We start from the raw sequence: 20,704 nt of genomic DNA, 5'->3' as shown, positions 1-20,704 counted from the left end.
AATCCTTAAGGCAGCAAAAGCCCTCTAAGATTATCGAGTACCGAGTTCACCCCTAAGCCTCGTCTCCAGGTGCCACATCCACGTGCCCTTTTGAACACTCCAGGGATGATGATTCCAGCGCTGTTCTGGGCCTTAACCACCCTTTCCGCAATGAAATGTCCCCAAACAGCCAATGTAAGCCTCTCCCTGTCCCGTGTTCCGTGGGAGCAGAACCTGGACCTCACCTCTGTCCATCTCCTGTCAGGGAAAAGAAGATGTCCCTGCCCAGGGCAGAGGGTGGAATTTGATGGTTTTTAAGATCCCTTCCAACCCACACCAGTCCGTGATTCCATGAAAACAGCTCTTTGGGAATCAAAAGCACAGAAGCGGCACAAAACATTCCCCTCCTGAGCCTCCCTTTTCTCCTTTAGCCGCTCCTGGTTGCTCCAGACCCATCACCAGCTTCGTGGCTCCGTGAATTTCAGCTATTTTACACGAAGCTTTTTAGCAGCGGGTAAAACCCCCTTGTTCCAGCCACCAGAAGAATGCTTGTCATTCACCCCCGTGCTGATACTGTCACACCCTGCACCCAACAACAAGCCCTGGAGAGGAAAAACACGACGACCTAAACAAACATCTTAATCAAGGGTCATTATCAGTGCGAGAAGCTGTTCCTGCACGCTTGATCATTAAAGCAGGGGAATATCCTCAAAGCCCTGGCCAGGCAGGGGAAGCAGCACTTTGATGCTGGTGTGGGAACCAGAGGCAGCGCTGTGATTTTTAAGTGCCTTTCATCTCCCTCTTTTGTAGGAACATTCTTATAAACCAGCTTGTCAAATACAATTTCCCTGCGCAGGCATGAGTTGCAGATAAAGCCCTGGTTGTCCCTTGATATTTCCCCGAACAGGTGTAATCTGAGGGAACATGGTTTTAATTAGCCTGATTGGCTTTTTTTTGTGTGTGTGTGTGCTAAATACCATCAATAGCTCGCTTCTGTGTCTATAGTTAGATATTTATGTTACATATTTAACCCCCTTGTACAGGGGTACACAATGCAAACACCCAACAATGGGATCTCACCTTTGCTATTCTCCTGATAAATACGTGATTATAAAGAATTGCCACATTAAAACATTCAACCCCTTTTTAACCTGAAGTTCTCTAGCTGGTTTGCTGTACTCAGCAGTAGTTCCGAGTGACCCATTATAAATGAAAACCTTTGCCAGTGAGGACAGCGTGTGTCCTTCTCTCCTGCTTTCACAGAATGGTTTGGAAAGGACCTTAAAAATCATCAAATTCCACCCCCTGCCATGGGCAAGGACACCTTCCCAGGTTGTTCCAAGCCCCATCCAGCCTGGCCTTGGATAATTCCAGGGATGGGGTTAGCCACAGCTTCTCTGTTCCTCAGCTCACCAACACAAACGAGTCTGAGCTTTTTCTGGTAATTTATTCAGTCTTCAGGTTGCACACAAGCAGAAACACAACCTTGCCCCACGAGCTTGCTATGAAAAGGACCATTCTTTGAGTTTAGAAACATGGAAAAAAAAAAAAAAAAGGAGAGTATCTCTATCCCTCACCAGCGTTCTGCAACATGTTGGCCAACTGGACAATCTGAGTTTTATTTATTTACTCATTCAGTTGCTGTGATTATTCAGACTACCCCAGCCACATTAACCCCTGTGTGATATGAGCTAGGCTAAACCCGAGATGAGTTTGGCTCCTTTTGTACATTCTTCAGGGGCTGATTTCAACAATTCCTCCATCAGGGCTGGAGCAGCTGTGAGCAAACACCAAGAGCCCGGAGGGAGAAGCAATACAGAGTAGCAGTTTCTAAATGTCCCATCTAATTGAGCAGGAGTAATGAAAACAAAGAGTGAGGAAAAAAAAAAAAAAAGAAGAAAAAAAAAAAAAAAAGAAACAAGCCCTCCAGCATGTAAACAAATAGTTCAGGTGCAGGGATTCCTCAGAGCACCAACATACCTGCCGTGGCAATAGCCAGTGCTAATCTTGTTTTACGCCAACCCTCCTGAAGCTTTCTCTCGGCGTGTGATGTGATTTTAGTCAGCCTTTTTTCACCTGGAACGCTCAGACAGCCGTGCTTGCCATGATCCAGTCACTCCTTGGCATCTTCTGGTGCTGGGAGGGCTTTAAATTCAGCTCCCAAAAATCTTTATCCCAGTGGATCTGTGACACCATAATCATCCCCTGTTCAGGTGCCCTGATTGGTCACCAGGTGCCTTCATAAATCGAAATAATTTGGGGCTAAACACTTAAAACCTAAATTTTTGGCAGCCTTACTCCTCTACTGCTTAAAAACCTCAACTGACTTCTAGTTTGAATTACCTTGTGGATAATTAATTAGTATCTACCCATTTGCTTCTTTCTGTGGTATTTAGCCCCCTCTTTCCTCATCCTGTCCCTCTGACACCATTCCTCATGGAAAATCCCACACTTTTGCAGCCCCTCTTGTAAAACGAGCCACACGTGTTGCCTCTTGCAATGTCACATTGTCTTCCATGTCCTCAGAACCCGCTTTTTTCCCCCCATTTATTCCAGGCCAAATTGCTGCCTTACAATTTGGTCACTTGGTTTTACACCGGACCGGGCAGAGAGGATCCTTCTAACGCCTCCTCACTTTGGGATGAGCCTTTCCCAGCCTCACTGGCAGCACTGGAGCTGGTCCTGGGAATGTGTGGGAGAAGCCTGGAAGGCTGGGCTGTGCGGGATTGCTGAGCAGCTCATGTGTGAGTCAGACAAACTCCATTTAGTGCATTCCAGATGGGATGGAGGCAGCCAGACACAGGCAGGGGGATGACACATCCTGGGAAGCCCATCTCCAGGATGTCCCTGGAGGTACTGACATCCTTGCTGGTGGCACATTTTTCAGGGGGGTAAAATTTGTCCTCCCTCAAAATACCCCTTTCCATGGAATTTGATGTTCCCTTTCCTGGAATGTCACCTCCCTGACCTCTGAAGGTGCATTTCAGTGCTGTGGGTGGCACTGTCACAGCACCAGTAGCTGACCAGCAGGTGTTTGGTGGCCCTGGGTCTGTCTGGGGCTGGATACCAGCCCCGTGCTCACACGAGCCTTCTCCCTCCCCAGCCACAGAATGGAAAATACCAGCATTCCAGGCTTATGGGATTTGGGAAGAGGTCAATGGCTCCGCTATTTATATCCAGTTATTCGGGGACTTTGCAGCTGTATTTGCACTGCAGACTCCCTGTGGGGTAAAGAAAGAATTAAATTAAATTAAATTACCTCAAAAATCTTGAGCACAGCAAGGACAGCAAACATTTCTGGGTGGTGTTTGTGCCCAGAGTGGCACAAGTAAAACTGGCCCTCTGGTGTTGCTGTTCCTGTTTTTTTTGGTTTTTTGGTTTTTTTTGGTTTTTTTTAAGATGCATGAGGGATGTTCTTTAAAACAGTTTTTCCACGTTTCCCCTTTTAGATCTTGACCTGATGCCCTGAGGATATCAGAGCACCCACAGCAGGTAAAGGGTTACCTGGGCAGAGCCCTTCCTACCTTGTTCAGGTGTCCCAAGTCAGTGAGAGTTTAGCAGAAGTTAAAAGAGGAATTTTCATTGTCCAAAGCTCTTCTCTGAGTTTTCACACAGAGAACAAGATGTTGAGGAAGCTCCAGCCCTCTGTGCAAGGAAAGACAGCGGGTGTCAAATCCAGAATTCGACTGACCCGTAACAAAAACACCAAGTTCCAGTTTTAGTAAAATCTAGATGCCCAGAAGCATCATTTATTGCAAATCAGTTAACCAAAAAAAATACATCATTTTTGCAAACTACAACTTTGCATGTAGATAACTTTATTACAGAAGATATCTTTTCTTAAACTACACTCTAGTTTATAAAACATAGGAAGATTCAACACCACGTGATGTTTTTATCACTCATATTAGGCGTGTCACAATAACAATGGTCTGAAATGTTAACTAAGATGAGTGCTCAGCAAGGCGCTGTGCCTTGAGAAATATCCATTTTATTTGGTGTTCTAATAGAAAGGAATGAGGAAAAGGAACCCTTTTCTTAGGTTTTCTTGATTAACTGCTCTCTATCTGCCTGTCCCATACACATTATCTAGTCTTAGGGTGTCTGCTTGCTTTTGCACCCGAGTGAGTGATATTCCAACACCTCTATAAGGTGATATATTTATGATATATTTAAGACTTGCTCATTTAGATTTTTGAAACAAAATCCACCTTTTCTCAAAAAAAAAACCCCAAAAACAAAAACCAAACCAAAGAAAACCCCCGTATTTACAAACATTAAATCTGCCACAGGCTTATACTATATTTTACATGATACACAGAAAGAGTGCACATCAATATAAAAAAAGATGCATCACTCCAGGCTAACGTCACAGAACAAAATGTCAACGTTTCACAGCACAGCTGTGCTGGCCCCTCGCCCTTCCAGTTTGGCCCAGTCCAGCCTCCCACTAAAACCAGCAGCACATCCCACTGGGCACCCAGTGAGGGCTCTGCCAGAGGAGCTGGGCGAGCACATGGGGGTGGCAGTGTGATAATGCTTTGTAATCTCACTCAGGGTGTCTGCACTGCCAGACACACCTTCTTTTTTTAAAAAAAAAACAAAACAACAACAAAAAAAAAATAGGCAGGCCATCCTTAAAATAAGGACGTGGTTTACAAAGTTTATATTGGCATTTCTTTCTTAAAACAGTTACTCAAACACGAAAAAGACAAAAAAAATCAGTAAAGATATTCGAAGTAAAATTAAGTCTCCTTTGTGTATATACTCCATAGTTACGGGCTTGCTCTCTTGGAAGTTTGGCAAATACATTTCTTTTTGATGGGGGACAGTATTCATGTTTTGTAGGGTTTTTTTAGCTTAGAAACTGTTCTTACAGGTCTATAATCCTGATTTTTTCTTTTTTTTTTTTTTTAGATCATAAAAATCATTTAAATATATATCTTTTTTATATATATAAAAACAAGAGAGAACAAAAATTTCTATTATCAAGGCAAATGTACAACTATATAATACTGAAATTTAAACAAAGATTTATGACTGGTACCATAAAATGTCCTCTCATGTAATTGCAAAGGAAACATTTTAAAGTACATTTAAAAAATTTGTCCATACTTAATTTTTTACCCCTTAAAGAGTGGTATTTTTAGTCGATTTTTCCTTCCCCTCTTCTTTCTCACCTCTCTTTCTGAGTTGAAAGAGAAAAAAAATAAATTAATGGCATTTCAGAATCACAAATCGTTGCTTATAGCTTTACATAAACATTTCCTCTCAAATCAAACACAATGAACCCCCCCAAACAAAAGAGAACGTCCTATAAAAACCTAATTTGTTGATTTCTCGAAACACATCTGGTGTCCCACATTGAGTTCTTAACAATAGAACATATAAATAAAAAGGCAGTGTTCTCATGTAAAATAAAAAGTACATAAATAAATACTAAAAAAAAAAAAAAAAGGAATTAATTCGTTTTTTTCTTTTTTTTTTTGTCCTTTTTTTTTTTATAAAAACATATTTTAAAAAGGATCCTTTAATAAAAGCATCCAGCTTCCTTTTAGAAAAAAAAATCTCCCTCGAGCTTCTGGCTCTCAGTGAGAGTCTCTAAAACACCTTTTGTGGGGTTATTTTTGTTTTTTTTTCTTTTTTTACTTGAAGGCCTCGGGGATGTGTCCCATCTGTGACTGCATACTCGTGGGAGGGCTGGAGATGCCCTCGGACCAGTCGGACACGTTGGAGTGAGGAGAGGAGCTGGACCACTGATCCGGCGACTCCGGCGAGGGCGTGAGGAAAGGGTGGTCGGGCACCTGCAGCTGGTGGCTGGGAGTGTTGTCCAAGGGGGAGGAATAACTGTGCTGGGAAGGCGGCGTCAGGAACTGCGTGGTGGTCATGGGCTGGGCCAGGGAGGAGGGCAGGGAGGTGGGCAGCAGCTGGGAATCCTGCGGCAGGATGGTGTGCACGGCCATGGCGCCGCCGCCGCTCACGGGCTGCAGCTCGGGCTGGCTCAGCTCCGTACCGAGGAAATTCTGGCCCATGTGGCCGCTCCCGTTGGAGCCGGGGTTGTGGTGTTGCTGTTGCTGCTGCTGCTGCTGCGGCGGTTGCTGTGGCTGCTGCTGCGGCGGCTGCTGCGGTGGTGGTTGCAGGCTGGGCTGTTGGAGCTGCTGCTGCTGCTGCTGCATCTGCTGGAGCTGCTGGCTCTGCATCAGGTGAGGCTGGGAGGCCAGCCGGGTGTTGGGCATGGCTTGGTAGCTCATCATCTGCGACAAGCTGGTGGTGGGCAGCCCGTTGTGCAGCGAGGTCATCATGCCGTGCTGAAGGTTTTGGGGCTGCTGGTGAGCCCCGGGCTGCAGGTTGCCTCTCAGGGGGTTGTACTGGCTCTGCACCATGCCGTTCTGCAGCCGGGTGAGCCAGTCACACTGCCCGTTCAGCCCGGCCCCGCTGCCCACTGAGAAGCTCATGGGGGCACTGCTCATGCCCGTGCTGGGGCTGGACACTGGCAGGTGGGACAGGCGCGGTGGCACCGAGTCGAAGCCCATCCTGCTGGAGTTGCCCATGGCCATATCCTGCTTGCCCGCCATGTTGAGGTGGTTGATGCTCAGGTGGGCATCGGGCATGCCTGGCAGGTGGTTCAGAGGCATGGAAGGGGACTGCTGGAAGGGAGAGGTCATCAGCGGGGGAGAGGCCACGTCTGAGAGGTACCCATGAGGTGACTCCAGGGAGTCCACCGGAGACAACACGCTGGAGTTGTCCAGCAGACACCCTTTTCCATCCTGGGACTTTTTCCTCCGGGCTTTGAGGTCTTTGGCATCCTTGCCGTTGCAGCTCAGCCCCTTGGTGCTCGGCTTCCTGGCCTTCTTGCCCTGCACAGCGGGCTTGAGGTTGCCGATGTAGCTGTTGGGGGAGCAGAGCGGGGGGGACAGGGTGGGTGCCCCCAGGGGCCCGTTGTGCAGGGTGGGGCTCCGCACCAGGTTGTACTCGTCCAGCAGCCGGACGATGTCGTGGTGCATGCGCTCCTGGGCGATGTCCCGCGGCAGCCGGTCCATGTGGTCCGTGATGTCCCGGTTGGCAAAATGGTCCAGCAGCACCTTGGCGGTTTCGTAGCTCCCTTCTCTGGCTGCCAGGAACAGTGGGGTCTCCTCCTGGAAAGCCAGCAAGGTTTGGTTAGGGTTGAGGTCACAGATTCTCTCCTTGGCTAGCGCTGCCCTGAGCTCCACACCCCTCTCGTTGGGTGGCAGAGATGGTCTGCCCTCATTTGGGTTTGCTCCTGCTTTTTCCTACCCTGCTGAGCCACGTCCTTGTACTGCTATCAAACCACGAACCCTGTGAGTGACCCAGAACATTCTGGAAGTGGCCACAAAGACACTGCCCACTAGGCACTGCATGGCCCCTCAACATCACCCCTACAACCAAATCCCACAGTGCTCCTTTGAGCTAAATCCAACTTCACTCACAGCAGAACAATCAAATCAGAGTCTCAGTGCCAGACATTTGTAAATTAGCCAGAAATTACTCTTTAACAGACTCCACAAATGGTTCTTCCCTTGCACATACCAGCCTTGGAGATCCTACCTTATTATTCTGCATGTCCTTATTGGCACCATTCTTCAGGAGGACCATTGCAGCTTCCACATTATTCACAGCAGCTGCCCAGTGCAGGGCTGACTTGCCTGGAGAGGAAAACCACGAAATACAATGCACATTAGAGAGGTGCTGAGATCAACAGCAAGCAGCCCTTTTGTCCCATGTCTGGGTGAACTGGTGTTTTAGCTGCCACAGTACCTAAATCATCCACGGCGTTGACGTCAGCGTGGCAGTTGATGAGGTCATCCAGCATCCCCTCCACAGCCAAGCGAGCAGCCAGGATCAGGGGAGTGGTCCCGTCGTGCATTCGGGCATCCAGGTCTGTTGCCCTGTTCCTAATCAGGATCTGCCATGAGAAGAGCCAAAAAACACCAATGTTAGGAGGGGCAGGCAGCAAGCCACTCCAGCTACCCAAGCCTCAGGACCTCCAATGCCCTTTCCAAAGGTTCACTTCTGCTCCCAGTCCAGGAGTGCTGCCATGGTGTGCCCCAACACAACAGGGGCTTCATTTTTTACAGCTCTCACCGCACATCTTACCCAGGAGAACAGGTGATCACACTCCACATAACACCACAATTCCCCCTCAAAAACCCCAAAACTGACACTCAAGCCATTCTGGATCACCTGGAAGACCCCTTGCGCATCAGCAGAGACAGCAGCATGGAGGGGCGTCCGGCCCATGTTGTCCTGGATGTTGGCATCGGCGCTGGCCTCCAGCAGGCGCTTGGCAGCGTCGGAGCGCGAGTACCTGGCGGCCAGGTGCAGGGCGGTCTCGCCCGTGCGGTCAGTCTGGTTGTGCAGGCTGGCACCTTGGTAGATGAAGTCTGAGATGACGGCGGGAGCGTCGTCCTCCTCCTCGCTGTTGCCGGTCTCCAGCCCTCCTCCGCTGCACGAGGCGATCATCAGCGGGGTGAAGCCGTCTGGAAGCGCAAGGGGAGCCCAGTGAAAAAAGGTTTCTTTTTTTTTTTTAACCCTCTGTAATGCAGGAGGCTCAGCCAGATGCTCTGCCTGCGATAGATGCTTACTCTCCTGGGTGCCAACCAAGACTGAGTTCCTGACTAGTTCTGAACATCAAACACGAATATCCTTCCTCTGATATGGATCTGAAATTCCTCAGTGGTATCTCACCACTCAGTGCTTTCCCTATTTCATCTGCTCCATGTAAGGTGCAGTTTCTAAGGAAGGCTGCTCAAAGCAAATGGAGTATGGTAAATACCTTCAATTATTTCAGAGGACAGTTTCACAGACATGGGGAAGATCAAGTGTTTGTAAGAATTTAAAAAGCTATTAACCATTGTTAAAAAACCTTAAAGGAAGACTGTGAAATGTACAGTTGGGTGGGAGGAGAGGAACATAGAAGCAGCAGAGAGATAATCTGGGTGATTTAATAGGTACTTCCGTAATTTCCATCTCAGACACTGAACAAAAGAGCTCTCATGGATAGCAAAACGTGACAGGGTCTCTCCCTAAATCACACACAACAGCAACCCCGTGGTGCAGAGCTTGTAACAGTGACTCTGCACCAGCAAGGGACAGGGAGAGCTGTGGGGCTGCTCCTCTGCAGGGGCTGAGGGAGGCTTTGACATGAGCTGACAGTGCAGAAGTGCAAGGGGTCCTTACCTGGCCCTCTGACGTTGACATCCATGCAGTCAGCATCGATTTCCCCCTGTGGAGGCGTTGGGGCCATGGAGGAAATGCGCAGGTCAGCGGCGTCCAGGTGCTGCTGTGTCCACTGCCTGTGATCTGTCTGGTCATCTGTGTCTGGCAGCATTGCCTGCTCCTCAAACTGAGGGAAACAACAAGGAATGAGCTCCCAGAAAAGTGCCCTGGGCTGAGCTCCAACCTGGGAAGCTCTGAGAGGCTCCAAGGTGTGTGTTTGTCACAGGCAGGTTTGCAGAGCAGCAATGAGGAGCCCTGAGGGTCCTTCTGCTCCTTCCATGACAAACCCAGGAGCAGCACAGGCAGGAAATGTGGCAGAAGGCTTACCCTGAACTTCTTGGTGTCCAAGGTCTCCTCATCACCCCACTCATTCTGGTTGTCATCCATCAGCGTGCCGTCCGAAGCATTTTTGAGGGGTCTTGAAAAATAAAAGCACACAAGAAGTTATCTCCTCCGCAGGAACTGTTTGTGATGTTTGCCCGTGCATGGCCACAAACTCAAAGAAGAATCCACTAATCCCCAGGAGGTTGCCCTCAGGTCGCATTTCATTTTTTTTACCAGGTGCAAAAAGATTACAAAGCACGAACCAGAAGGAACACTGCTTTTTTTTCCCCCCCCCATGCAGAACTTTAAGATTCTTCTCCTCCCTGCCACGCCACTATGATGCACCAGAGAACAAAACTACGACAGCCTCCCTCAGAAGACCCCTGAGCAGCCCTGCTATCAGCACCTATAGGCTCAGCAAGCAAATTACTCACTTCAGTCCGACAGAATCCTCCCCGAGGGGCTCCCGCCGCTTCTTCTTGCTCGACTCTGTCACTTTGAAGCCCTCTGGGAACCAAAGCTGCCCATGCTCCCTGCGGCGCTTGCGGGACACCAGCACTCCCAGTCCAATGAAGGCGAGCAAGACCAGTGCAGCCACCACCACGTACATAGGATACAGCTGGGAGTTCTTCGTGGGCTCGGCTGTTTCACCTGCAAAACAGCGGGGCACAAAGAGATGCTGAGGCATTAAGCTGCATAGCAAACGAGGCACGGAGTGGAAATGAAGGAAAATTTGTTAATAGAGGTACCTAAGTCTGATCTGAATCAGCCCCCATCCCCCTCCCCTCCCCAAAATAAGGTCATTTTATACGCTATTAATCAGAATTGCAAACTATCGGCAAATTCTCGGCTGCACAAGGCAGCCTGCACCAGGAGACAGCTTCACTTTTTTCTCCTTTAAGGAAAAGGATTAGCAAACTTCAAATCATTGCGCTTGCATTGAGCTGTTAAGACAAAAGGATTTAGGAGGGATTTTCAAGATACAAACTTCAACTCCTTGCATGTCACTGATTGATTGGAGCTGCTTGGGTTTTCTTTTTCTTTTCTTTTTTTAATAACTTTTAGAGTGATAATGATTTTGAAATAAAACCTGGAATAAGCAAAAATAATAAAGTGGGCTTGCAATTTTTTTTTTACAGAAAAGACTTAAAGGGGGAAAAATAAAAAAAAAAAAAGTGAGGTTATTAAAACCAGACTGTGCTCAAATGCAGCCAATTGACAGATAACTAAACTTGGGGAAGGCTGGAAAGTTTTGGCTGTCTCTCCTCCCCGGCTGACCAGCTGCACTTACTTTTGACAGCCTCTATTTTGTAGGGTATGTTCAGGTTGCCAAGGGAGGCCAAGGCTCCCAGGAATGCTGCCACATCAGTGGCACTCTGGAAGCACTGGGAAGATGACTGGATGCACTGGCGGTTATCAATTTCCAAGTAGACGATGGATCTGTGAGAGAGAAGAGTCAATAAGGAACAGGGAGCCATGACCACACTGAGGACATGGGTGAGCCCTGTCTCCCTTCCCTCTTTAACCCCTATCAGTGGGAATTAGAAGGTGGGAACCCATCTCCTTGCTCCCCTGTGGCCCAAAGTCTGCAGCTCACACTCATGGTCTGTTGGATTTGCCTCAGTGAATGCTGTAAAATTCAGCTCTTTATCTACAGGAATGGAAGGGAGACTCTGCATCACAATGTTTTATAATTACCCAGACACTACAGTATCTTAAATAATGCTGTTTGGGAGCCTTCAGATCTTCTCACATCAGTTTTGCTGCTCTAACTCCTTTGCTTTCAGGAGTTTTTGATTGAGTCCATGGAGAGAGAGCAGGTTAGATGTGTATGTTTACACCAAAGATCTCCAAACACAGATTGCAGTAATTGAGTTTCACAACAAAGCTCTAGAAAGCATTTCCCAGGGAGAAAATGAGGCTTAACTTAATGACTTCCTGAAGTCAGACAGTCAGTCAGGCCAACCTCTGCTTCCAGGTCCCACCCAGCCCAGCCCCAGCTCCCAACAATGCACAGGACTCCTTCAATCGTGAGAGTCGGCGCAGCATTGTACCAGGGACTCCTGAATGATCACTCCATTTTCCCACATGAGAGCAAAATCCGGTTTCTGTTCACACAGAAAGCAACCTCTAAATACAATTATCTGGCCTACATCCTTCCCTTCCTAGCGTGTTACTATTATCAACACAGAAAACACGCTCTTGAGCGCTGCTCAGAGAAAACGGAGCCCTCTTACCCTCTGATGTCCATCTGATCGAGCTCCCTCTTCTGCCTCCTGCCAGCCCTGGAGTAGAGGCTGCTCTTCACTTTATTGATGACAGCACTGGACATATCTGACCAGTCCTCTGTGGACCTCTTGATGTAATGTTTTTTCAGCTCCTCCTCATTGCCGTAGTAGGGGAAGATCATGTACTCGCCCTTGGGGTTCTTCTTGAAGACCACGTTGGTGTGCAGCACACGGCTCAGCTCCCGCAGGAAGTTGAAGGAGTTGTTCTTCAGGTTCTCGGGGGTGATGAGGACCACCACCACCAGTGTGCCATCTGCCAGCTTCTCTGGCATGTTGTTTGCACAGTCCAGACCATCCCACTCGCACTCAAAATTGTTGCAGCCCTGGTCGCAGTGACCGTCCGAGAAGTGATCTTTGCAGTACTGGTCATACAGAGGGCTGGGTGGAGGGAGAAGCAATGCAGAAGAATTAATTAGACCAAGTACTGCAAATAACACCTATCTGCTGAGAAAAGCAGCGGTGGTCTCTCTTTTTGTATAAATATCCTTCAGCCTGACAGACACCAAACCAGTTTACATAGAAAGCAGCTGTTTCATGCAGCACTGTGAAGTATTCACCGCTGCAGGTGAGAGAGAGCAGCTGTTAAATTATAAAAGAAAAAGGGACAAATTACTGTGACTCAGAGGAGGCATGGGCTTACAGAGTAGTTACTAAGACCACAGTTGGTCCAGGAATCTGGGACTAAGTTCCTGCTGTTGCCAAAGACAATGTTTGGGAAATGCTTGGATGTTAACATCATCATGTTTCCTGGCTGCTCTTCCATCTGGGGTCTCCCTGCCTTGAAACTGTGTTCCTGCTGTGAGCTGGAGGATTCACTTCTGTGGAGTGATACCAGCAAGGACAGGGAAGCCATCTGCAATGAGTCAAACCCAGAGAGCTTCCAACTGGATGTAAACTCAGAAGGACCACAAGGAGATGTGATTGCTTGAGTTGCAGCCCCACAGGCAGCAGAACAGAATGCTGGGAGTGAACAGCATGCCTGAGTCTAGGAGTTTTACCAGATACATCAGAAGAACTGGAGGGCCACCACAGACAGTGACCCTCACAGGCTTTGAAACAAAAAGTTTCTAAAGAAGCCACTTACTTGCATTGCCCCTCGTATTTCTGGCAGTCAAACCCATCGTAGAGGCAGCCAGCATTATTGCACTGAGAGTCACACTTGCCATCATTAAAATACTTCCAGCACTGCAGGGACTGGGAGCAGTTCTTCCAGGGGTCGTTGAAGTTGAGGGAGCAGTCGCCGCCGTCCCAGCCGCAGGCGTGGTTGTTGCACTTCCCATCACAGATCTTGTTGCCGGCGTAGCCCGCGCACACGGCGATCTCACACTTCTCCTCGATTTTGGGGGGGATGATGTCCTGCCCGATGCCGCCCTGGAAGTCGAAGTCGAGGATGTGGCAGTTGAGGCCGTTGAAGTTGGCGGGGCAGTTGCAGCGGTAGTAAGGGGAGGCGTCGCTGAAGAACTCGCAGGTGCCCCCGTTGTAGCAGGGGTTGGAGGTGCAGGGGCTGCTGGCCGGGTACTGGCACTCGGGGCCCGTGAAGGCCGGTGTGCACATGCACTTGGAGCTCTTGTGGATGGAGATGCAGGTGCCACCGTTCAGGCAGTGCAGGTTCCCACAGGTGCGGGAGTCGTTCTCGCAGGTGGCACCCACGAATCCCTGGGGAAGGCACAGCAAGGAGGGAGTCAGAGCCATTGATGCTGTCCCACAAGCAGCGTTAACACACGTGCGTTCTGGGAAACTAAAACTCGCCCTCTAAAACTGGTGATGGGCAAGAATAATCTTGAATGGGAAGCTCATTAGAGCACTTCCTCAAAGTGAAGGGAGCTCTTCTCCATAGCTGCCTGTCCCACTTTGAGCCTGTTCTACCTTCAGGCCTGAGCCGTCTTCTCCTTAACTCTATTCCAGCATCCTTGCAAGCGTGGAGGGTGTACATTCATGGATGCACCCGCAGAAAGCATCCTCCCATCCATGCCTATCCCAGCTGGGAAGCCTTAGGGGCTACACTGGCCTCTTGCCCACACAACATTCCCTGCTCAGAGCTGGAGAGGAGCAGGCACCTACCGGGGGACACTTGCAGATGAAGCCACGGCCAGTGTTGCTGGCAACAGCACAGGTTCCCCCATTCCTACAGGGCTTGCCTTTGCAGCCGTCCACCACGGTGTCACAGCGACGGCCTGCGAGGGAGAGGAGCGTGTGAGGAGCAGAGGAAGGCGTGCAGGGATGCCTGGAGGGGAGCTGGGGGCTGCAGGCTGGACCCTGAGAGCTGCAGGGGACGCAGTGCTCACCTGCATAGCCAGGTCTGCACTCGCATTTGTAGTCGTTGACCCGCTGCACGCAGTTCTGGGTGCCGCGGGCGTCGCAGGGGTTGGACAGGCACTCGTTGACATCTCCCTCGCAGCGCTCCCCTACAAAGCCAGGGGGGCAGATGCAGCTGTAGCCACCTACCCGATCCTTGCACTTGCCATTGTTAAAGCACTTGGGCCCCAGGGTGACAGGATCAAAGAAAGGGCTGCAGTCATCCACATTGATCTCACAGTGCACCCCTAAGAGAGAGGGGGGAACAACCCACACAGCTCATCAAACAGTATCGGGGGGCCCGCTGCTCCCCTGTGTGAGCCTTCCCTGCCAAGGGGCTGAGCCTGACCACGTCAGTGGCAGCCTGAGCCACCTCTTGGGCAGGAGGGACGTGGCACCACGTGGCCGAGGCAGCGTGGCCTTGATGGTTAAGCCCACAAGCAAACACAAACCTCGCCCGCTGCGTTTGCTGCCGCCAGCCCCAGCAGCTAATGAGCAGAATCCAAGGATATCTGCACTCAACCCACTAATGCCCCAGCCTGGGGAATTAATTTACCTTGAGTTCCTCTGGGGCAGGAGCATTTGTAGGTATTGATGAGATCGATGCAGGTTCCTCCATTCTGACATGGGTGGGACAAGCACTCATTGATCTCCTCTGAGCAGTTAACTCCATGATAACCAGCCACACACTGCAAGGAGGAAAGAGGGGAACTATCAGAGAGGTTCCTTCCATTCCCACATGCCTTTAGGAGCACAGCCAGCACCCAGTCTCCATCTTGGTAAAGGGGCATCCTGCAAGGGCAGCATCTTGGGCAGCAGAAAGCCAGTAACAGAGGCTTTTTCCCTGGGAATTCCTGCCCCCAGGCACCCACCTCACAGGAGTAGCCTCCCAGGTAGTCTGTGCAGGTGGCTCCGTTCTGGCAGGGGTTGGGGGAGCATTCATCCACCTGCTCCTCGCAGTAGCTGCCCGTGTAGCCGGCTTGGCAGCGGCAGAAATGAGTGTTGCCAGTGTCAACACAGAGTCCTGAGTTCCTGCAGAGATGTGCTACATCGATACCTGTCAAGGAGAGCAGAGTGAGATGCAGGGACTCTGGTGACACCCACACACCACAGGGCCATGTCCTGCCCACCACACATCCCACAGAGAATCACAGCCTCGAGGGGTGCATTGCTAAAGCAATCCTTGAGATCATTCTATGCCAAAAGATCCCCCAGCAAGAAAACTGGCCACATCCCTGCCCAGCACAGGGGACACCTGGTGACCCCATCCTGGCCCTGTACACATGGCAGGAGGGCCTTACCTTGCTGCTTAGCAGCCACCTCACAGGACACACTGGGGACATCGCAGTAGAGCCCTGTCCAGCCGCTGTTGCACTCGCAGTGGTACAGGTTGCTGGTCTGCCAGCACTTGCCTCCGTTTTTGCAGGGCGAGGAGTCACACCAGCGCACCAGATTCTGGGGGAGCAGAGCAAGAGATGAGGGTAAGGACCCAGCAGGGCTCCTGCAGGAGCACAGAGCCCCACAGCAGCATCCACCCAAACTTCCTGTACCTGGCAGTTGAGGCCGGTGTATCCCTGGGGACAGGTGCACTTGTATGTCCCGTAGCTGTCCTGACACGTGCCCCCGTTGAGGCACGGCTTGGAGTCACACTCGTTGATGTTGTGCTCACAGTAGCTGCCCGTGAAGCCGGGCAGGCAGACACAGGTGAAGGTGTTGATGCCATCCACGCATGTCCCACCGTTGAAGCAGGAGCTGGGGACACAGACACCACGCCCCAGTGAGCCCCACACAGCAACCCAAGGCTACAGGGTGGCACAGGGACCCCAGCCCCTTGTCCCAGCTGGCAGGACTGTACCTCTCTGTGCAGTCAGGGGTGTTGTTCTCGCAGTGGATGCCGCTGAAGCCCGAGGGGCAGGTGCAGGTGTAGCTGTTGACACAGTCGGTGCAGTTTGCCCCGTTCTTGCAGGGGTTGCTGGCACACTCATTGATGTCCTCCTCGCACTTGGGCCCACGGAAACCAGCCAGGCACTCGCAGAAAAACGTGCCAATGCCATCGGAGCAGGAGCCACCATTGTGGCAGGGATCTGGAGAGGAGGGACATGAATGTGAAGGTGTGGTGGGTCCAGCTGCGGTGCAGCAGCTCAGCCTGGGAACTGCTCCACAGCACTGTCCTCATACACATTCCCTGGCCACACGGGGGAATGGGACTGAGCCCGTGGACTGGCCAGAAGCCAGACCAACCCCACCAGGAGACTGGGAACAGGGAAATCCCATGGCACACACTGTCCCCCAGCCTCCTTCCTCCTGCTCCCATCTTGGACTGACACAGCTCAACAGGGACATGCGTGAGGCGACCCAAAAGCCAAGCAGGGCTCACAGCACAGCCTAAGCCACAGTGCCAGCCAGGACTGGTGCATGCATGGGGAGGAGAATCCCAGCCCCAGAAAGAGTGCTGAGGCTCAGGGCTGGGAGCAGTCTGGGGCAGCCCCTGCTCTTACTGGGCTTGCAGTCGTCGATGTCGGTGTCGCAGTTGCGGCCGGAGAAGCCGGTCCGGCAGGCGCAGCGGTAGCTCCCGTTGGTGTTCTGGCACGTGGCCCCATTCCTGCAGGGGCTCTTCACACACTCATTGATGTCGATCTCACAGGTCTGACCTGGGGATAGAGCAGGGCAGGGATTGTGTGGGCTGGGGGTGCTGGTGAAAGCCCCAGGGGTGACAATGACATCTTGGGCACCGCTCACATCAGGGTAGAAGCTAAAGGATGCAATTGGTTGTGTCCCATCCACCTGACTGAGCCATGGGGCAGGTCAGGACCCTCCCCAAGGCCTGGCTCCCTCCCCTGTGACGTTCCATCCCTGAGGGAAAGGTTCTGACCCCCAAAAGGGCCGTGTCCATACCTTGCCAGCCAGGGGGGCAACTGCAGGAAAAGCTCTTGTAGTCCTCCGACTCCTGGCACTCGCCACCATTCTTGCAGGGGCTGCCAGCACAGGGGGCCAGCACATCCTCACAGGTGGCTCCTGCACAGGCACAAGCACCCAGTGAAACCCTCCAAAATGACAGGTGGCCCCAGACCCTGCTATCCCTGCCCCCTGCCCTGGGCTGCTGACAGTCTGGGGAAGGCTCTGGACTTCCCCAGGACAGCCCAGCTGAGGCTGTCTCCTCCGTTCTGGGTCACCCATGACCCCGAACCCCCACCAACTTTTAAGCCCTATCTGGGCTGCATGAAAGCACTGCACACTTCCTTTGGCAGGGAAGTGCTGCTCGGGGTGTCTTTTCCCCCTTGCACTCCCTCCCCCCTTCCCTCTCCGCTGCTTTTCCTGTTTACGTCCAGCCAAGGGACACGTTCCCTCCGAACCCTTATCTTCCCTGTCAGCCAATATCTCCTGAACTGGCCTTTGCTATTTTCCAGAGCCTTCCCCTCCCTGCCTGCCCAGACCCCCTGCCCCCCCTCAGGGGTTTCTATGGCCACTGGTGAGGGCAGGAAACAGCTCATGGCTTCCTGCAATTGTGCCGGGCTGCGCGAGCGGAAGCGCAGGGCCGGCAAACAGGAATTGGCTCAGCAGAATCCCCTGGCCCCTCGGCCTCGGATCGCCTTTTCCAGCACGGGCATCATGGCTGGGGTGTTAGTGGGGTGGCCCCTGGGTGCTGCTGCCTCCCCTGAACCACCGCCCTGGTGCCCTGCAGGAGGAGGAGGAGGAGGAGGAAGAGGAGGAAGCTGTGGCTGGCAGCTTCTCAAAGCTCCTGCCAATTTCCTCCAGCTGCGCCGTGGAGAGGTGGAGCCGTGGCTATGGGCAGCAGGCAGAGTGAGAGAAGCCTTCATGCTTCAGCTCACTGCATGTGCTGGGGACCAGTTTGGTGTCACATGAAGTATATAATCTCCCCAGAGCCGTGGTGGGACACAAGGGTGCTCCCCTCACCTGTGTAGGGCAGGAGGCAGTTGCAGGTGTAGCCAGCAACATCATCAATGCACGTGCCCTGGTTCAGGCAGGGGTTGGAAGCACATTCGTTGATATTGGTCTGGCAGTTGGGGCCTGTGTTAAGAAAAATACATAGAAGTGGATGTGATGGAGGTGTGCTGGTGGCAAGGGGCTGAGGGTACAGTGGGGACACGGTGACAATGACAACAGCACACTCATCGCCCTGGGAAAGCCTCCTGTGCTCAGCTCCAGCCCTGAACTCTGCTGAAGGTCTCCAGGATGGCTGCACTGCCACAGCTCCCAGACACACCTGGGGCTCCACTGTCCCCAGAGTGAAGCCTCCAGCCCACCCAGCACCATGAGAACACCCACAGCTCCCAAGCAGGCCTCGGTGTGGGGTGGACATGCCAGCATCCCTGGCTGCACCCTTAGAATAATGGAATCACAGACTTAATGCTGGAAAAGCCCTCTAAGATCATCCAATCCAACCATTCATCCAGCATCACTATGTTCCACATCCACACCCCTTTTGAACACTTCCAGTCATGGTGACTTCACCACTTCCCTGGGCAGCATTTCCAGGAAGAAATTTTTCAGAATATCCAATCTAAACCTCCCACTTACCACTGAAGCCCTCCCTGCAGGTGCAGATGTAGCCACTGGTCATGTCCTTGCAGGTGCCACCGTTCATGCAGGGATTGGATTCACACTCATTGTTGTTAATGTCACAGTTTGTCCCACTCCAGCCAGGGTCGCAGTCACACTTGTAGCTTTGGAGGAAAATTGGGGTGTAAAGAGCTGCTCCATCCTGGCTAGGATACACCAGCCATCATTTATCCAGCAAATCTTATCCCATCAGGGAAATATCCCATGGCACTGGCAAGCACCAACTCAGGGTGGCCACCCTCCTCTAACCCTGACTTTGTTGGGGACCCTTTGGTCTCTGCAGCCCCCCAGCCGCCCCTGCACCCTCCAGCCTACCCATTCAATCCATCGTGGCATTTCCCATGGATGCAGGGGTTGCTGTTGCACTCGTTCACTTCAGACAGGCACTTGGGGTCATGGAAGCCCTCGGGGCACAGGCAGGTGAAGCCGTTGATGCCATCCTTGCACGTGCCCCCGTTGTGGCAGGGGTTGCTGGCACACTCATCAATGTTGATGTTGCACATGCGCCCTGGGAAAAGGGGGAGCAAGGAACAGTTACCCCATAAGCATGGACACCATGGTGTGGGGAGTGCACCCACCAGGCAGGTCCCCCTCCAGTGCCCAGGGAATGTCTGCTGGAGGCTGGGATCTCAGGACACACAAACTGGCTGCAGAAGAGTGGGCTGCCCTGCAGGCAGGGTGACTTCACACCCTGCATTGCCTGCCTGCCTTCATGAAATGTGACTGGGAAGAGGCCGTGCCCCGGGCTGCTTTGGACCAGGGGGGAACACTGAAGGGAGGAGGTTTCAGCCTGTAACTCTACCTGCCACGGCTGACAAAGCCAGGCTTTATGTGGGCTCCAGGCAGGCCCGAGGACAAGGGGCCGTGCGAGCGGGGAGCGGTGGGGGCTGCTCCCATCAAAGCCCTCCACCATTTCCAGCAGCCATCAAACAAACCTGTCGGACAAGGCAGCAACCTGATACCCATGGGAGTGGGCGCAGCAGGAGTCGAATTCGCAGCACCAGACACCCCTTTGATTTGGGACTGAGCCGGGGTCATCCTCCTGAACAAGCAGGAGCGCTGGAGGGTGTAAAACCTCCCACAAGCGGGATGGCAGCCTCCCCCCCTCCTTATTGCGCCCTTGTCCTGGTTTTGTGAGGCACCAGCAGCTGCAGGTCCCCAGGGTGTGAGGCCCTGCTCTCACCTGTGTACCCCGGCTCGCAGGTGCACTCGTAGCCATTGATCTTGTCGATGCACTTGCCGTAGTCACAGGGGTTGCTGGCACAGTCATCCAGGTTGATCTCGCAGTTGGTGCCTGGGGAGGAGAAGGAGGTTGTTAGGGGGTCCCCAAGAGGAGAGGGATGTCATTAGGAGGTCCCCAGCCCCGTCAAAGCAGTAAAACAAAGCCTTCTGGCACCAACTGCCACCACCGCCCCACAACAAAGCGTCTCCGCCATGGGCAGCTCCCGGCTGGGGCGCGGTTCCTGCCAGAGCTGGGCACCAAACTGGGAGAACTTGTCCTCACCCAGGATGCCCCAGACAGGGGCGGCTGCTGGTGGTGGCCCAGGGCCAACCTGCCCCGGGATGAGGATGGGAGCGGGATGCTGCACCGGCACTGCCGAGCCATGTGGAGCCCCAGGGGTTCCCTCCTGCTCACCCGCAGTCCCTTTGAGGCAGATGCAGTTGTAGGCGTTGTTCCTGTCCTGGCAGGTCCCCCCGTTTTTGCAGGGCTGGCTCTGGCACTCGTTGATGTTGATGTCGCAGCGGTGGCCCGTGTAGCCGGGCTGGCAGAGGCAGGTGAAGGAGGCGATGCTGTCCTTGCAGGTCCCGTAGTGGCACGGGTCAGGGTCACACTCATCGATGTCGATCTCGCAGTGAGCGCCCGTGAAACCTGCCACCAGCAGGAGAGACACAGCGTGAGGATGAGGGACATGGGGTGGGGATGGGGGACACTCCTTCTCACCCTGTCCAGGTGTGAGGCGGTGCACTGGGACGGCTTTACCTGCCCCACCATGAGCTCT

General features: G+C 52.3%; 1 protein-coding gene across 2 annotated transcripts in view; it reads right to left on the bottom strand.

Moving 5' to 3' along the window:
• Positions 1 to 4,582: 4,582 nt before the first annotated feature.
• Positions 4,583 to 20,704, bottom strand: part of NOTCH1 (notch receptor 1) — a 41,435-nt gene continuing 25,313 nt past the window's right edge. The window contains exons 11-34 of one of the 2 annotated variants that reach the window (XM_066332873.1): positions 20,341 to 20,574; positions 19,888 to 19,998; positions 19,020 to 19,212; positions 18,663 to 18,808; positions 18,039 to 18,152; positions 17,019 to 17,138; positions 16,622 to 16,774; positions 15,979 to 16,207; positions 15,674 to 15,875; positions 15,425 to 15,578; positions 14,996 to 15,180; positions 14,680 to 14,812; positions 14,114 to 14,371; positions 13,890 to 14,002; positions 12,913 to 13,484; positions 11,778 to 12,206; positions 10,832 to 10,980; positions 9,975 to 10,191; positions 9,544 to 9,634; positions 9,178 to 9,343; positions 8,182 to 8,477; positions 7,756 to 7,903; positions 7,546 to 7,643; positions 4,583 to 7,115 (exon numbers count right to left, since the gene is read on the bottom strand). In XM_066332873.1, the coding sequence (XP_066188970.1) occupies positions 5,625 to 7,115; positions 7,546 to 7,643; positions 7,756 to 7,903; positions 8,182 to 8,477; positions 9,178 to 9,343; positions 9,544 to 9,634; positions 9,975 to 10,191; positions 10,832 to 10,980; positions 11,778 to 12,206; positions 12,913 to 13,484; positions 13,890 to 14,002; positions 14,114 to 14,371; positions 14,680 to 14,812; positions 14,996 to 15,180; positions 15,425 to 15,578; positions 15,674 to 15,875; positions 15,979 to 16,207; positions 16,622 to 16,774; positions 17,019 to 17,138; positions 18,039 to 18,152; positions 18,663 to 18,808; positions 19,020 to 19,212; positions 19,888 to 19,998; positions 20,341 to 20,574 (6,002 nt within the window). In that variant the 3' untranslated portion in view covers positions 4,583 to 5,624. The remainder of the gene's footprint in view (positions 7,116 to 7,545; positions 7,644 to 7,755; positions 7,904 to 8,181; positions 8,478 to 9,177; positions 9,344 to 9,543; positions 9,635 to 9,974; positions 10,192 to 10,831; positions 10,981 to 11,777; positions 12,207 to 12,912; positions 13,485 to 13,889; positions 14,003 to 14,113; positions 14,372 to 14,679; positions 14,813 to 14,995; positions 15,181 to 15,424; positions 15,579 to 15,673; positions 15,876 to 15,978; positions 16,208 to 16,621; positions 16,775 to 17,018; positions 17,139 to 18,038; positions 18,153 to 18,662; positions 18,809 to 19,019; positions 19,213 to 19,887; positions 19,999 to 20,340; positions 20,575 to 20,704) is intronic. The other variant, XM_066332874.1, reaches the window with a different exon arrangement.

Source organism: Sylvia atricapilla, chromosome 19 (assembly GCF_009819655.1).
Source record: "Sylvia atricapilla isolate bSylAtr1 chromosome 19, bSylAtr1.pri, whole genome shotgun sequence".
In the NCBI taxonomy this organism is placed as follows: domain Eukaryota; kingdom Metazoa; phylum Chordata; class Aves; order Passeriformes; family Sylviidae; genus Sylvia; species Sylvia atricapilla.
The sequence above is the reverse complement of the archived record's forward strand: the minus strand, read 5'-3'. Positions and strand labels throughout refer to the sequence as shown.